Here is a 15,571-nt window from a genome sequence, read left to right as displayed (position 1 = left end):
GTGGCTTCCTTCTTACTGCAGCGACGCCTAGATATTGGGTTTGGGTTCCAGAAGCAGCACGGAAACCCATCAGCATTTCCGGGGTATTCTGACCTGGTGAACTAATAAGAGATTCAAGCATAAACAGTCAAGCCATTGCTCAGAATGGAGTTTCTGTCTTGCAAAATAATCAGAGCCAGTCTTCTGTCTTCTATTTCATTCTATAAAAACAAATGATTCTATACTGCTTTGCACTAGGAACGGGAATTAGGTAGCTAAAGAGCCATTTTCATTTGCCATTATCTATCTCCAAGGTTGAAATGTCAGTTACTACTAAGTAGGCTTCAGACCTCTAGGGTCAGAAGGTCCCTCACAGATAATTTGAGATCTTACTTCCAGCATATGTCATCAATTTGGCTCAAATATACTCTTATTAAAAAAAAAAAAAAAAAAAGAATGTCCCTCAGAGATAATTCTAGGGCAATCTTCTTTCATAAACAATCTAAGGACTTCAACACATACATTTACAACATACTTTTAAAATAATATACAAAACAAAAAAAACATGTGATGTGTAAAATAGCTTGCCTAAGGTAAGTGTCAGAATAGAAATTTAAAACCAAGTCTCAAATAGTAAATCTTTTTCCACCTTCCTCATTTCACTACTGATATGCCATTTGTGGTCTCTAATCCTGTATAATAAAAGGCTAATATGAAAATTGTCCCCTTGACCGGGAGTTTGACCAGGGGGCTGGGCAACCACCTGTGGCCCCTCCCACCAGCTGGCCCTGCCCCTGATTGGTCCCCTTACACCAATCGGGCCAGCTGGCCCCCACCCATGCACGAATTTGTGAACCGGGCGTCTAGAATTCTCTAATCGATGTTATGAGGCTATACAAGCAGAGCATACACTCCCCTGGGCAATGTGGAGTCAATCTTCTTCTTTTAATTTCTCTTTGGGCCACTCCCTAAGCCCAGCCCACATGCCCTTTACTCTTGCATTTCTAATACTGGACTCCTAATACTGAAAAATGAAGCTATATATATATTTTTTTTTTCACTATCACTTGCTTTTTTTTTTTTTTTTTTTTTTTTTGCCACTCTGACCACAATTTACATTCTTCTCCCAAAAGCCTCTTCTCATTATATAATTTCATTGGCTCCAAGTCCAGGATCCTGTTATGTGCACATAGCAGGTTCACACATGGATGAGAATCCTTGGATACAATTCCTCTCAAGGTGGAAACCTATAATGAAGAAAATAAGTTATTTGTCTTCCCCAAACACCCAATACATGAGCAAGGGATAGAAAAAGTGAAACAGATCTCCCATTCAAAAGGGAGGGCAGAGTGGAGGCATATAACAATCACTGACCCATAGCAATAAAATTGTGGTCAGAAACTGTGCCGATTGCCTCTGCCATGTCCAAAGCGGCACTGTCATTACATGTGTTACATTCTATTTAACAACCAAGACAGCCGAAACCGGTTTGGCTCAGTGGATAAAGCGTCAGTTTGCGGACTGAAAGGTCCCGGGTTTGATTCTGGTCAAGGGCATGTACCTTGGTTGCGGGCACATCCCCAGTAGGGGGTGTGCAAGAGGCAGCTGATCAATGATTCTCTCTCATAGATGTTTCTAACTCTCTATCCCTCTCCCTTCCTCTCTGTAAAAAATCAATAAAATATATATTTTTTAAAAAAATAACAACCAAGACAGACATTTGAAGGCCATTTTTCTAAAAAGTACAGTATCAACTACCCCCTCTACTTTTTAAAAATAAATATCTAACATATCATCAAACCGTATGTCTGCAGAGGCTCCTGGGGGAAGAAATATCAAATAACTACATGACATGCACGGTGTAGTGATTTTGCTTATAGATTAGTAACACCAGGCTACAGTTCCACAGCTCTTCATTGAGATCATCTTAAAGTTACACTTTTCAAAAGCAACAGTTTCTGTCGCTTAAGGGGCATTCTGCTATGCCCTTACACAACGGAAAGGCAACCACTAGTTGGGATTCCTTCAGTAATGTTTATTCAATTGCTGAGCCATACCTGATTTTCTCTTTTTTTAAATCTTTATTGTTGAGAGTATTACAGATGTCCTCCCCACCCCCATTGCCCTCTCCACCCCAGGGCTTCACCAGCACTGTCTGTGTCCACCGATCAGATCTTTGGTTAATCTCTTCCCATCCCCTCCTCCCCTTTCCCTCTGAGATTCGTCAGTCTGCCCCCTGCTTCCGTGCCCCTGATTCTGTTTTATTCACCAGTTTATTTTGTTCATTAGATTTCTTGTTTGCTTATTTTGATTTTTAGATCCCATTGTTGATAGATATGTATTTGTTGCCATTTTATTCCTCATATTTTTAATCTTTTCCTCCTCCTTCTTCCTCTTCCTCCTCCTTCAATAATATCCTTCAACACTTCATATAATACTAGTTTGGTGGTGGTGAACTCTAGCTTTCCACTGGTGCCACACGTGGTTACTGAGATGTTTCCTGTTGCTCTTGGACGTGCTCTCATCAGTTCACCCCATCGCAGGCTGGAATGCAGCTCCCAAAGGTGAGAGGGGGCTCATCAGAAGCTCTGGGGCACCCACATGTGTGCCTGTGTGCGTGTGCGTGCGTGTGTGTGTGTGTGTGTGTGTGTGTGTGTGTGTGTTGTTAGGGGAGAGGGTCTCTGGTTCTTGGTTGCCAGTGTCCAGGTCTGCAGTGTGGAGACCATGGATGTGAGGTTGGATTGTGATGTGCTTGAGTTTAATTCTGGGGATCGCTGAGCATAATTTCCACCTGTTCCCAAATGCCCACCAGCGCGCACTGTGGCGGGGGACACACACACACACACACACACACATACACACTTCGCCTTGTATCTCAGAGAATCCCTTTTATTATTTTATTTGTATTTTGAGTGGTAAGGACTGAAGGAGATTTGACTGGTTGAGGCATTGGTTCATTTATTGATTCAATAAATATTTAATGGGGCTGTCTCTGAAGCACTGTTCTGGGACCAGGCCTGGCTGATGGGCAGGAACAGCCATACAAGAATGGATTTTGCTCCTGAATGCTTAGGAGGCCCATAGAATGAGTTCTCTTATGCCTTTTGAAAAACTAGTTGGAATAGATTTTGCCAAAGATAAGAAAACTGCAAAGCAGAATGGCCATTTTTTTACATTGGCAAGTGCATGGATTTTTGGTACAGATGTTTTTCTACACGTTAGCAAGCCATTCATTGCTGCCAATGAAACCAGTTGAATGAATTTAGGCCTTTTCAATGTCCATAGCCTGGCACGACCGCATCACAGCACGTGGAGCTGCGGGGTTGTTAGTGGGCCCTGCTAACGGAACGGGGGCAGCCGGGGGACACCTGCCCCTCCCTGGCCCTCCAGACCTTCTGTGGGCCTGTCGCCTCCTCCACCAGCCCCTTCCTGATTATAGTGACAGCGGGGGAGGGGCATGGGTTGGGTTCAGTTACCTCTACCTCTCTCCTTCCTTCTTACACCTCCCCTCCCAATGCCCCACCTCCACCTCTCCCTGGTGCCCAGCACTCATCCCATCCCATTTTCTCAGGCGTGTGGGAGTTGAGTAGGTCTGGGATGGTCAGGGAAGAGCAAAGTCAGAGGTGTAGGTTACTGGCACTTTTCCAAGTCCAGCCTGTGTGTCCTCCAGAGGCCGCTTCTCCCCCCACTACCCCCCCCCCCCCCGCCACACACACACACACACCCCATGTTCCCATGGCGCCGGAGGAAGGCCGAGGTGCCAGGCTGGAAAGAACAGTCTCCGGACCCTCAGCCCTGAGGCACGATGCTGCCACTTCCACAGCTGCCAGCCAGACCTCTATACTCCCCCCTCACTCCCTGGAGGCCCCTCTGGGCACTTGTGAGAAAGCCTAGAGAGAGAGGGGGGAGTGGGGTGGGTCTGTGGAGACTGGAGGATGTGGTGGGCATGGGAGGCCCTGAGTGCTGGCTCTTCACTGGGGAATGCACAGCTAGCTTCCAAACACATCTGTATCACTTAAAAAAAAAAAGGTGAGGCAGACTCACAAGAAAGCAATAACAGTACTGCTACCGCCATAACACTGACAAACGTACTCGCTGCTTTTAGTGTGGAGACCTTTTCTGGAGGGAGGGTCAGGGGACATTTGCTGTGATGCTCACAGAACTTTCACCATCTGTCTCTCAGGGTCTGAACACTGACACAGAGACGAGGTGTCACTTAAAGACCTGAGGTGAGAAATGTTCTAGGAAAAAATAAAAGCAGGTGTCGCAGCGCAGAGGTGAGAGTCTGGGCACTCGGGGAACTGTGAGTGGCTGGCTGTGCCAACACGCAGGGCGCTTAGGGAGTGGTGAGACATGGCACAGGAGACCTTGGACTCTGGCCTGAGCAGCACGATTAGAATCATGAGAACAGTCAGAGATGTACTGCAATAACCCAGAAGAGAAAGTGATGCCCACCAATGACGACCCCAGATTCCCACACATCAGGCGCCTTAATCAGTAAAACACCCTTAACCTGGTTAGAAAAGAATCCACGCCCTCTGCTGACTCCCATCCCATCCCCTCACTACCACTGGCCTTTACAACAGGGTAACGTTCACAGTAGGTCTGAGAGGAGTAATTTGACGGTCTTTGGACCAAAACATAAAAACCCCACTTCCTAGATTTCCCAACCTCCTTTGCATTTGACATTCTCTGGACTTACAAGTAGCTGAATAAGAAAAACTAAGAAACTCTGACAGCTCTTCCTCTCGCTCAGGACAGGTAGCAGGACTCTTACGGTTTTATTTATTTATTTTTTAAATATATTTTATTGATTTTTTACAGAGAGGAAGAGAGAGGGATAGAGAGTTAGAAACATCGATGAGAGAATCATTGAACAGTTGCCTCTTGCACACCCCCTACTGGGGATGTGCCCGCAACCAAGGCACATGCCCTTGACTGGAATTTAACCTAGGACCTTTCAGTCCGCAGGCCGACCCTCTATCCACTGAGCCAAACTGGTCTCGGCCACTCTTACAGTTTTATGTCTCCAATTGTCCCAATCACAGTTTCTAACACAGACATGAAGCTGCTCAGCGCCTCCGGCCTCGGCTCACTTTGCTTCACGGAGACCTGCACCGCTGAGTTCCCAGGCTCCCACAGCAGCTCCGTGAGGAGCAGGCAGCCGGCATCGTCCTGAGCGCTGAGGTAGGCTTTCCACGGCTGAGCCCCAGCCCTGCTCACGGCGATGGTCTGGATGTGCACCACCTGCAGGGCCATCTGCAGGGTGTCCGGGTGGACTGCTCCCTGCCAAGGGAGCGCCTGCTGGTGAGCAACTTGGAGACTCAGCCAGGCTTTCTCAAAACACTCAGCAGTGAGCTGGAGATCGGGGACGAGCATGAGGGCTCCAGAATCAGAGCTTTCCTGCACCCTCTCCTTGTCCTCTTCAGGAATCAGGGGTCCTAAAAGAATCATAGACCTTGTGTTAAGAGATGTTCTTAAATCTATAGAAACTGCATTGTTTTACCCAGATTTCCCAAAGTATGCAATGTGACTTCTATCTTTGGACAAATGGCTGAGAGAGCCCATGATGAACTGCTTTCTTGCTCACAAGTTCAGGCAGCAGTCTGAGATTTAGGGTATTCTACTTTCTGCTAGTCATTGCAAAAGGTAACATTTTTTTGGTGACAAGATATAAAGCAGGGACCATTTTACCTGATGCGGCAAAGGATGCGGTGTTAGGAAGCTCTAGGCCACGACGCTCTGGCCCTTGGCACTTAGAGATGGCTGCCCAGCGGGCTTTGCCATATACTGGCACCAGCGTGTTGAAGTCCGACGCCCAGCTGTTCACGGGTCTCTCGGCCTGATCCTCCAGAAGTCCAAGCGAAGGGTCCGATTTAGGGCTGCAGAGGATCCGCTTCACTTCGTCAATGCCGGCTAGCAGGAGGCGGTAATAGAAGAGGCCACGGTCCCGCACTGCCATGTCCTTTTCTTCCTCTGAGAAGACAACAGCGGAGTTCATCAGAAACAAAAGCACTCTCACGCCATGTCCGGGAGGGTGGCCGTTTATCAGGGCCGGTGCCACCCTGTCCGTAGGCCCTGCCCACACGGCCTAGAATAGGCTGGTAGAGCTCCAGGTATGGGGTCTCCCTCAGTTACCTTCTGCCCCGCCCTACCTCTCTCACTCTCGTGGGCGCCTCTACCGCTTATGAAGATTAACGGCATTATTTCTTAAGGAGGCAGGAAGTTTAATTAGAAATTCACAGCCTGGAAACCACTGCTTCCTATCAACATAAGCGAAACACACACAGGCTACATTCTTAAGTGTTCCTTCTCTAGAGCTGCTTTCCCAGGGCTGTCCAGACAGCAGGCTGTTGAGGGGCTCAGGTGGGACGCTCTGGGAGCTGAGCAAAGCTTGTGGGCAGGAGAGCCAGGGAGCAGGAGAGAAATGGATGGTCTGGTGCTTTAGGTTTCCAGAGGAGGGCAGAGAGCAGGTGTCTCCAGGTCTGAGTGGGTGCTGCCCGCGTGTGCGTGTAGGGGAGAGTGTGTAGAAGAGGGTGCATGCAGCACACAGCTCACGGAAGAGCAGATTTCAAAGTCTTGGCAAAGAAACAAGCTCACATTAGAGATCTATTTTTATATTTTTAAGAAAAGTGGCTTGGGGCCATAGCTGAGGGCCATCACTTTTCCCCCTCCTTCTCACTCCGATAGATTGTCAGCTGTAAGTGAAACTTTCAGTGGAAAAGAGGGGGACTGGGCTAGGAGTCGCCATAAACATGTACTCTAATTCTCTGTTATAGAAAAAAATTAGTGAAATTTCACTTTACTTGTAAGAGAAAACAAAACAAAAAGCACACTCTCCTCCTATCTCTGTGCCAACCAAAACAGGGAGGAAAACACAGGACAGAAACCCGAGAAAACATCAACATTTCTCCTTGGGTCCCAGACATGATTCACACCAGGAATTTACCATGGATCACGGCAAGTCCTCACGCCACCCGGAGGACATACCTACGCAGTAATGCAGCAGCCGGCCCAGCGTGTCCTGGCACTCGGCGGGCCGTGCCAGGAAAAGGCGCAGCAGCGCCGTGAGGAGCTCCATCTTAACCGCCGGGAAGGCCTCCGCCTTCACGTTCTCGACGAAGTCTTCCAGCACGTAAGGGGCACTGGGGATTCGCTCCCCGTGGACGCCAAGCAGCCAGATGAGCGCCTGCTTCCCCTGGGACCGGAGGGATAAGGACAGGTGCTCACCCTCCTGTGGTCTAAACTCTGGAGACAGCACACACTATAGGTCTTGTTTTCCGCTAGTGTCAGTAAGTAAAGCGGAAAACAAAACTTCGGGGTTCTGAGGTAATCATGGGGATTAACCTGTAGCACATATCAGAGTCACATGTGAGGCTTCTTACAAAGATATGCGCTGGGTCCCTCCCTCCTGGCACATTGAAGTCAGTAGACCTGGTGAAGCCCGAATATTTGTAAAAATTCCACAAATGATTCTGACTTTCATTCCAACTGAAAACTCCAGGGTCTACATTTGACTCAACACTGTTCAAGAGAACAGTGATATAAAGTATCTGTAATAAAAGCCAGAGGTAAATGCTAATGTTTTTTATCACTTACATCCCGTCTGCACCTAAGACAGAATCTGAGGCGGCCGTGGATTCTGACTATCAGACACCGGGCGGAGAGAACAGACTCCATTTCAGAGGCCGGGCTCCCACACCGCGCCCTCGCCCAGAAGGAAGGGAGAAGCACAGTCTACCTCGCTGTCCTGAATGTTCTCCTCACAGCCGGGCAGCGCCTGGCACACCGCTTCCGTGCACTGAGGACACAGCCACACCAGGTCTCGGAAAGTCTGCACCACCACTGCAACACAGCTCCGGGCACAAAAGCACAGGATTAGCGCCTCCATGCCGGAAGGAACCTTAAGGAAAGTTCTAGGTCCAGACTAGATTCTAGGTGAGTTTCTTTAATGGATGTTGAAGGTTGGTCATGATTATCTGAGAAATGTCTGATGTGGGCAATAATTTTTAAAAATATTTTTTATTTATTTATTTGAGAGAGAGGAAGGGAGAGGGAGAGACAGAAAGAAACATATATGAGAGAGAACCATCGATCGCCTGTCTCCTACATGCACCTTTCTGGGGATTGAGCCCAAAACCCAGGTATGTGCCCTAACCGGAATCAACCAACGACCTCTTGGTGCATGGAATGATGCTCAACCAACTGAGCCACACTGGCCAGGGCTTAGGCAGTTTCTTACGTGAATGTTGCTCTTATGAGAGTGCTGTGGGGATACATGAGCTAATGGATGTAAAATGGAAATGTGGGGCAGTGCTGTTGAGGTATACTCTGCAGACAGTGTAAATGGAGCCCCCAGGGCTGGACTATGGTGAGCCAAGCAATGGGCCGAAGGTGTACAATTTAGGAAGACACCCAGGGTTAGCACACGCATGAACCTGAGACTGGGAGACCCTGAAAACTTTTGCATTCTAGACACTCTGCTTGCCTCACCGAGTCCCAGCCCTAGAAGCCACCGCTTCCATTACGCTGCCATGGCAGAGAGAAAAGCAAAGGTGGGAACATAGCAAGTGAGGTCCTCCTGACACCCTTCACTGTCCGCAGTACAGCTTGCAGACTCATGGCCACCCGAAGACCACTGTGTTACAATAATGATACTACATTTGTCTGATGGCGAAAGTGATGATGCAAAAAAAAAAAAAGGTTAAACATCTATGTCAATCAACAATACGTTTTGAGCAACTATTCTAGGCCAGCAGGTGACAAACAGCCCAGAAAGGTCGCCATTACCTGTGGTAATGTGCTCTTGTCGAAGCTCCAGCAACTCTGTTAGAATCTGCACGCACTGATCTGTGTAGGTCCTGGCAATACCACCTGCAAAGAAGGAAAAAACAGAGGAAATTAAGTCAAATACTAGCATCTCGTTCTAACATAATTTCCCACCAGCCAACGACAACCAGAGATATCTAAAAATGATGAAATATGAACTAGGTTTGTAATAAAGGGAAAGATGGCACAAATGAATCCGTTGTTTTTCACAGACCAGTAGAAAACTGAAAGTTCACAGAAAAAGGATTTTCCACCGACCAAGGCTGAAAGCTTTGGAAACAAAGGTATTTATTTATCTGGCAACCAGATAGGAGGCAGCAGCGCTTGCTGAAGTATGCGTGCGCAGGAGTGTTCCTGCTGGGAACACTGGCAGCGGTGTCCTGACTGCGGGATTTGCCCTCCCCTAGCTCCCTGTCTCTGCCCCTACAAACAGCCACACTTCATTCTATGTAGGAGGGTTCCTTTCGCTCCTCTTGAAGGCCTCTAACACTTAGTTCCCAACTGCTTTGATTTTGTGAGTTCCTCTTCCAAAATTCCAGACAGAGAAGTAGCATGAAAAAAATCTGTGAATTTTAGGATTTATCTGCTGGTCCATACTTAGCACTATACCTAGCCCATAGTAAGAGCTCAATAAACAACTGGTGAACTGACTCAGGACTCGGGTCAGGAAAGCTGGGTTCCAGGTCCAGTTCAGGAACCCTCTGACCTTTTGGGAAGGTAACCTTTTGGTGCCTGAGTTTCTTCCTCTTTAAAATGAAGCTAATAACACTGCCCACTTTTCCTGTCTGCCTCACAAGACAGTGGTATGACGAAGAACAGAAAAGCATTTTGGATGGTAGACAACGAAGAGCGACGTCAGTTTTAAGTTTTATAGTTTGAGTTACCTGTATGCTCTATCCTGGAAGATAGGGCCAATAGAACCCTTCTCCCCTCATTTGTCATCACTGACCCGAATCTTCGGTGCGTGGTCCTCTCTCTGAAGTAAGACTCCTTCCGTTTTGCTCTCTATGGTTCCACCGCTTCCTAGCTGGGCAATGCAGGCAGGCACCTACCTATGGCAAAGATGGCGGCCTGTGCGAAGTCCGCAGACACGTCGGTGCAGTACCCTCGCAGCTCCTCCAGCACCTGCTGCACGTTCTCGTCGTTCACCAGCTCACACAGCACCTCCACCTTCTGCAGCTTGATGTAGTGGGGCTCCGAGTAGGAGCAGAAGAACTTCTTGTAGTGGCTGCTGAAATGCCCCGGCAAACTGGGCAAGGTCTGGCGCACGTGGCAGAGGGCGGCAAAGCAGAGCTCACGGCTCTCCGAGGAGCAGGCGGCCAGGAGGGGGCCCTTCACCTGCAGGAGCACATCCGTCTGCACGTGGGGGAACTTTTCTGCCAAGATCAGGAAGAGTTTGGCGGCTCCCATCACCACGCTGGGGCTGCTGCTCTTGAGAAAGCTGTCCAGCAGATTGAGAATGTCAAACAGCTCCTCCTCGCTGCGGGGCTGGTAGCGGAGCAGGAAGTTCAGCACCTCGGCCTGGCCCCACTGGTCCAATTTGGACATTCTATCCACAAGAGAAAACACAAGTGCTATTTTAGCAACAAAATTAGCGCCATCTGCATACTACTGCATCTGTTCATCATAACCAAGGGAGAATTCTTAAAAATAGGCTGTGCCGTAATCAAATTATTCTTTTTATGTGCTACTTAAAGTTTACACAGAAGTCTTTAAAATCTAAAGTTTATGGCACAAATGCACATTCATCTGAGCCGAAGACAGAATCAGGATCACTTTATCCTCAATCCAGATCCTCTACCTGCTAAGACAGCACAAATGGCTTAGTCCCAGGGACAGAATGACTAAAAGGAGAACAGAACCCACAGGATGTTTCTGCCATTTCTCTGTATCACTGTAAGGCAAATGAACAATTCTCTCAATGAAATATGGGAAAGTGAATAGCTGTGATTAACTTTCTTTTTTTAAAAATTAACTTTCTCTACTACTCCTTAACTCAACACATCGATCAGATCCCACTAGGAGCAGATCTCATAACTAAAAGGGCACCAAGGTGAGGCATCCAAACCGATTTAAGAGATGGTGGGCGATGGGCTTATTGATGACAACACCTCCTTCCTGTCTTAGGATTTCCTCCAGAGCCCTCAAGCAGTTCACCACCACAATGGGATCCTGGTCACGTAGCAAACTGTACAACTCATTTACCAGCGCTCCATCTGGAAAAGAGAACAGAGACCTCAGATAAAGAAGAGAAGCTTCAGAGTCACGGGGACAAGGGGATAGAGCCCGAGTAACAGCTGTAAACGGACAAAGCTGAACTTCTCTGCTATAATAACCACGAAGGCAACACAAAGTCAAGGCCAAAACACTGCCATCTGCTGAGTAGCTAAGGCAAAGGACCGCACCTGAACCTCAGAGAAAGGATTCCTCTAGTCTCAGAAAACACCAAGCCCTGCATCCTGCTTAAAGGGACATGCACAGAGTGAGGGCCACATCATTACTTTCTGCCAAAGCTATATAATCTTCCACAAAGTCATGTATATAAGGCAGACACTGATAAATGTTGGTTAGGATGTATCACACTGAAACTCACCCACTTCCGAGTCTCCATGGAGATTATGCATCTTGGCACAGCCGAGGACGGCCACCCTCCTGACGTACGAAGCCTTATCCCGCAGGCCGCTGAGAATGGGCTGCTGGATATACTCCTGTACACCGGGCATCCTAGGCAACACATTCTGGAATCAGCCAGATCCTGAAACCCTCGTTTCGACACAATTCAGCCCCTAACAACTTAACAGACGGGTCAGTGGGTGTCTGAACGTACATCTACCAGATCATGAGTTGGAGAAAGCTGTTGTCAGACTAAAAAAGCCTATTTGACTTTATATTTGGGATGATGCTACACACAATTGTTTGGACATCTTTAACCAAATCCAAGAACTATTACACCCAGAGAATGAAAAACTAACTCTAACGAACCCATCCTATCCTAGACAATAAAAGACTAATGTACAAATTGACCGAACGGCAGAACGATCTGTCGCTATGATGTGCACTGACCACCAGGGGAAAACGCTCAACACAGGAGCTGCCCCCTGGTGGTCACTATGCTCCCACAGGGAGCACCACTCAGCCAGAAGTGGGGTTCACGCTGGCAAGCGCAGAGGCGGTGGCAGGAGCCTTCTGCCTCCACAGCAGCGCTAAGGATGTCCGACTGATGGCTTAGGCTCACTCTCCAAGGGCAGAGGCCTGGCTGAGGGATCCCCCCACCCCTGAGTGCACGATTTCTGTGCACCAGACCTCTAGTGAGAAATAGTTTTCTAAGCTAACGGAATGGCTGAACACTGTGACAAAAGTGTTTTTCTCAGGATAAAGGAGCTCAAATGAATTGCCATCATTGAAAACCTACCCCTTGCCCTAGTTCAGTGGTTGGCAAACTCATTAGTCAATAGAGTGGCGAGCTGCAGTTTGCTGACCACTGCCCTAACTGGTTTGGCTGAGTGGATAGATAGACTGTCAGTGTGCAGACTGAAGGGTCCTGGGTTCGATTCCAGTCAAGAGCACATGCCTAGGTTAGAGGCTCAAGTCCCAGTAGGAGGCATGTAGGACGTAGCCTATCAATGACTGTCTCATCAGTGATGTTTCTCTCTCTCTCTCTCCCTCCCCCTTCCTCTCTGAAATCAATAAACACAAACAAACAACAACAAAAAACCCTACCCCTTCACAGATGTGAACAACAGTGTGGTGTTTGCAGAGGGCGAGGGCAGATAAGGGAGATAAAAGAAGACAGAGGGAATAAATGGTGATGGAAAAAGTAAAATTAAATTTAAAAATGAAATAAAAACCTACCCCTTGACCTCCTAACTTCACCAGCCACTGAGAAACAACAAGAAAGAGGGAGCCCACCTGAGGCTGCACATGCTCCGCAGGGCCAGCCCTCGCACCATCGGGTTGGGGTCCGAGCAGTCCTTGCACAGGGTGTTGATGGCCAGGAGAGCCAGATCCGGCTTCAGGGGAGCATACGTGCACATGTAGAGATAAACCAGCTTCTTCTGGACAATATCTACGGTGGCACTGGCCTTCACCATTTCCATGAAAACACCAGACATGTCCACGCCCTGAGTCATGTGCCTGAAACCGACACACATAGTAGGAAGAAGCAAAAACATGTCATTCCCAACCGATAACGAAGGTTTTTGTTTTTTTTTAATATATATATTTTATTGATTTTTGATAGAGAGGAAGGGAGAGAGTTAGAAACATCAATGAGAGAGAAACACCGATCAGCTGTCTCCTGCACCCCCCCCCCCCACTGGGGATGTGCCCGCAGCCAAGTTACATGCCCTTGACCGGAATCGAACCCGGGACCCCCCAGTCCGCAGGCCGACGCTCCATCCACTGAGCCAAACCGGTTTTGGCTAACAAAGGTTTTTTTTATTTTATTTTATACGTGTCCTGGTGACCTAACTAGATTATGATCTCTGTGAGGGAAGCAGCCATGTCTGCCTAGTCTACTATGTCACCCTGCAATAAACCTTCTTCTCCTTATTCAACACTTACTGAGATTCCCAACACCTTCCAGAGAAATTCAGCTTTTATATCCCAGGATAGGCTCTGGGGACCTAATCTTGAAAAAGGAATGGCCTCAGATCTCCAGGAACTCAAAGTCTACTAAGGACCCAGATAAGAGCACCACCAATTACGGTAACAATAGATAAGTATGATAACAGAAGACAAGGGGCGGTGGGAATCCAGAGGTCTACATTGCCAGGAAGTCATAAAATGTTTCCACAGAGAAAGCATCACTTCAGCTGAACGTGCAGAACTCACCAGGCAGGCGTGGCAGATAGGTAATGACACATGCCGTTGGCAGAGCAACGTGGTACATTCTTTTGAGAGCCTGCAGGTAGTTGAGTTAGCCTGGGATTCCTTGGGTGCTACGATGAAAAATGCGGACCTGCCCTGACCCGTTTGGCTCAGTGGATAGAGCAGAGCATCAGCCTTTGGACTGAAGGGTCCCAGGTTTGATTCTGGTCAAGGGCACATGCCCGGTTATGGGATGGACCCACTGTAGGGGGCGTGCAGGAGGCAGCCAATCAATGATTCTCATTTTTGATGTGTCTATTTCTCTCCCTCTCCCTTCCTTTCTGAAATCAACAAAACTTATATATATAAATTTCGACATGATTCTGTAAGATCGCCATTTCTCAGACTACGGTCTCCTACAGGAATCAGATGGGATGTTTGCTAAGAACGTAGATTTCTGGGTTCCACCCCATCCTACTGAAATCAGAATTACTGGATTGGATGAAAATTTCACATTAAAACTTAAAAAGCACCTCAAGGAACTTTTGGGTATACTAAAGTTTGTGATCCACAGTTTAGTAGGCAAGACTTTCATACGTTCAAATTCATATGTTGGAAAAATCACTCTGCCTGAAATGAGGGGCAAGGTGACCTAGTAGTACCTAGGCTACTGCAATTGCTTTGGCAATGAAACCAGGACAACAGCAGTGCCCTTAAAAACAGAAGAAGAAGGGGAAAAAAAAGGATGGATTTTAGAAGTAGGAATCCATCTGACTTAAGAAGTGTCATCAAGCTTGATTCCCAGGCTCGGCGAGCGCGGTAGCAATGCTCACCACCACACACGGGAGTGGAAGAGCAGGTTTGGGGCGGGGGAGGATTAGTGAGGTACAGCTTTGCATGACTTTGAAGAAGCATCCAGGCGGAACTGCCAAGCTAGCAGTTAGGATCTGTGGGTCTGAAGATAAAATAAGGTCTGCCCTGGATGTTACAGGCCTGGGAGTCAGCAATTTAAGTTAAGGACACGGATGACACCGCCCCGCTGAATAAGCGAGGTGGAGACTCGGCCTCCGGGGAGGCGGCGATGGCTCGGGGGCGGGGAAGCCCGGGGCCCAGCGGCCGCTCCAGCGGGCGGGGGCGGGGGCGCGGGCGCGGGGGCCGGTACCTAATCACGCGCTGGATGACATTCCGGTAGCGCAGCCGGTCCGCCTGGACGTGCGGGTTACACAGCGCCTTCTTCAGCTCCTTCACCACGTCCTCGGAGCCGAGGTACGGCATCTCCCGCGCTCACGGGGCCGCGCCGCAGCCCGACCCGGAACCTGCGAAGGAAGTGCCAGTGAGCGGACCGGGGGCGGACCCGCCGCAGCCGGGCTCCCCACGGGGCTGGCGCGACCGGGCTTCCCCCCCGCCGCCCACCTCCGCAGGCCCGGGGTTCCTTCCCCCGGACTTTCCCGCCGGCGGGCACCGCTCGGATTCCCCACCCCGCAGGCCGCGGGCCCAGCCTCTCCGGCCCAGCCTCTCAGGCGCCTCCTCGCGGCCGCCGTCGCCGAGAGGCCCTATCTCACGCTCTACGGAAGTCCCGCCTCCTCCAAGAGGCCCTATCTCACGCTCTGCGGAAGTCCCGCCTCCTCCTCCAGAGGCCACGCCCAGCAGCTGCCACTCCCCCTCTCCCCCGAGGAGCCCCGCGCAGCCGGGCCCAGACCTTAGCGTGCCCTCCCCCGCAGCCTCCCCCGGGGAGCGCGGCCGAGCCCGGGGCGCGGGGCGGCGGCGGCGGGCGATCGGAAGTCGGCTACTCGGCCTGTCCGGCCGGCAGCGCGTGCTTCGAGTGGGCTCCGCGCCGGCCCTGCCGGCTCCCGCGCGCGCGGGGGTGCATGGCGCCCCGCAGAGCACGGCCACTTCCTCCTCTGTCCTGCCCACCCTGGTGACTTGTCCCTCCCCCGGGCCGGCTTCTCCCCTC

The 15,571-nt window shown here is 49.5% G+C and overlaps 1 protein-coding gene across 3 annotated transcripts; it reads right to left on the bottom strand.

Annotated features, from left to right (window-relative positions):
- Positions 1-4,432: 4,432 nt before the first annotated feature.
- AP4B1 (adaptor related protein complex 4 subunit beta 1) lies at positions 4,433-15,191 on the bottom strand. Of its 3 annotated transcripts, XR_014793372.1 has the most exons (12): positions 15,031-15,153; positions 14,780-14,933; positions 12,718-12,942; positions 11,402-11,532; positions 10,877-11,024; positions 9,861-10,357; positions 8,770-8,853; positions 7,721-7,824; positions 6,970-7,177; positions 5,674-5,955; positions 4,912-5,420; positions 4,433-4,863 (listed from the first exon to the last, which is right to left on the bottom strand). XR_014793372.1 is itself a non-coding variant. In XM_084866207.1 (11 exons), exons 2-11 carry the CDS (start codon positions 14,890-14,892, stop codon positions 4,993-4,995), a joined length of 2,220 nt encoding a protein of 739 aa, XP_084722333.1. In that variant the 5' UTR covers positions 14,893-14,933; positions 15,096-15,191; the 3' UTR covers positions 4,433-4,992. The 3 variants fall into 3 exon arrangements, 2 of the variants coding, with proteins under 2 accessions (XP_084722333.1, XP_084722332.1); XM_084866207.1 differs by having other exon boundaries at positions 4,433-5,420; positions 15,096-15,191; XM_084866206.1 differs by having other exon boundaries at positions 4,433-5,420.
- Positions 15,192-15,571: the final 380 nt, after the last annotated feature.

Source organism: Pipistrellus hanaki (assembly GCF_964339955.1).
Source record: "Pipistrellus hanaki genome assembly, chromosome: 18".
In the NCBI taxonomy this organism is placed as follows: Eukaryota; Metazoa; Chordata; class Mammalia; order Chiroptera; family Vespertilionidae; genus Pipistrellus; species Pipistrellus hanaki.
This window is presented reverse-complemented; position numbering and strand designations above follow the sequence as displayed.

Excerpts from the sequence above, each read along its gene's own strand:
- AP4B1 (XM_084866207.1), bottom strand. The coding sequence starts at position 14,892 with ATGCCGTACCTCGGCTCCGAGGACGTGGTGAAGGAGCTGAAGAAGGCG. Across the intron at positions 11,533-12,717 it reads CGGAGCATGTGCAGCCTCAG|GATGCCCGGTGTACAGGAGT; the intron begins GTGGGCTCCCTC and ends TGTGTTGCCTAG. Across the intron at positions 5,956-6,969 it reads GCTGCTGCATTACTGCGTAG|AGGAAGAAAAGGACATGGCA; the intron begins GTATGTCCTCCG and ends TTGTCTTCTCAG.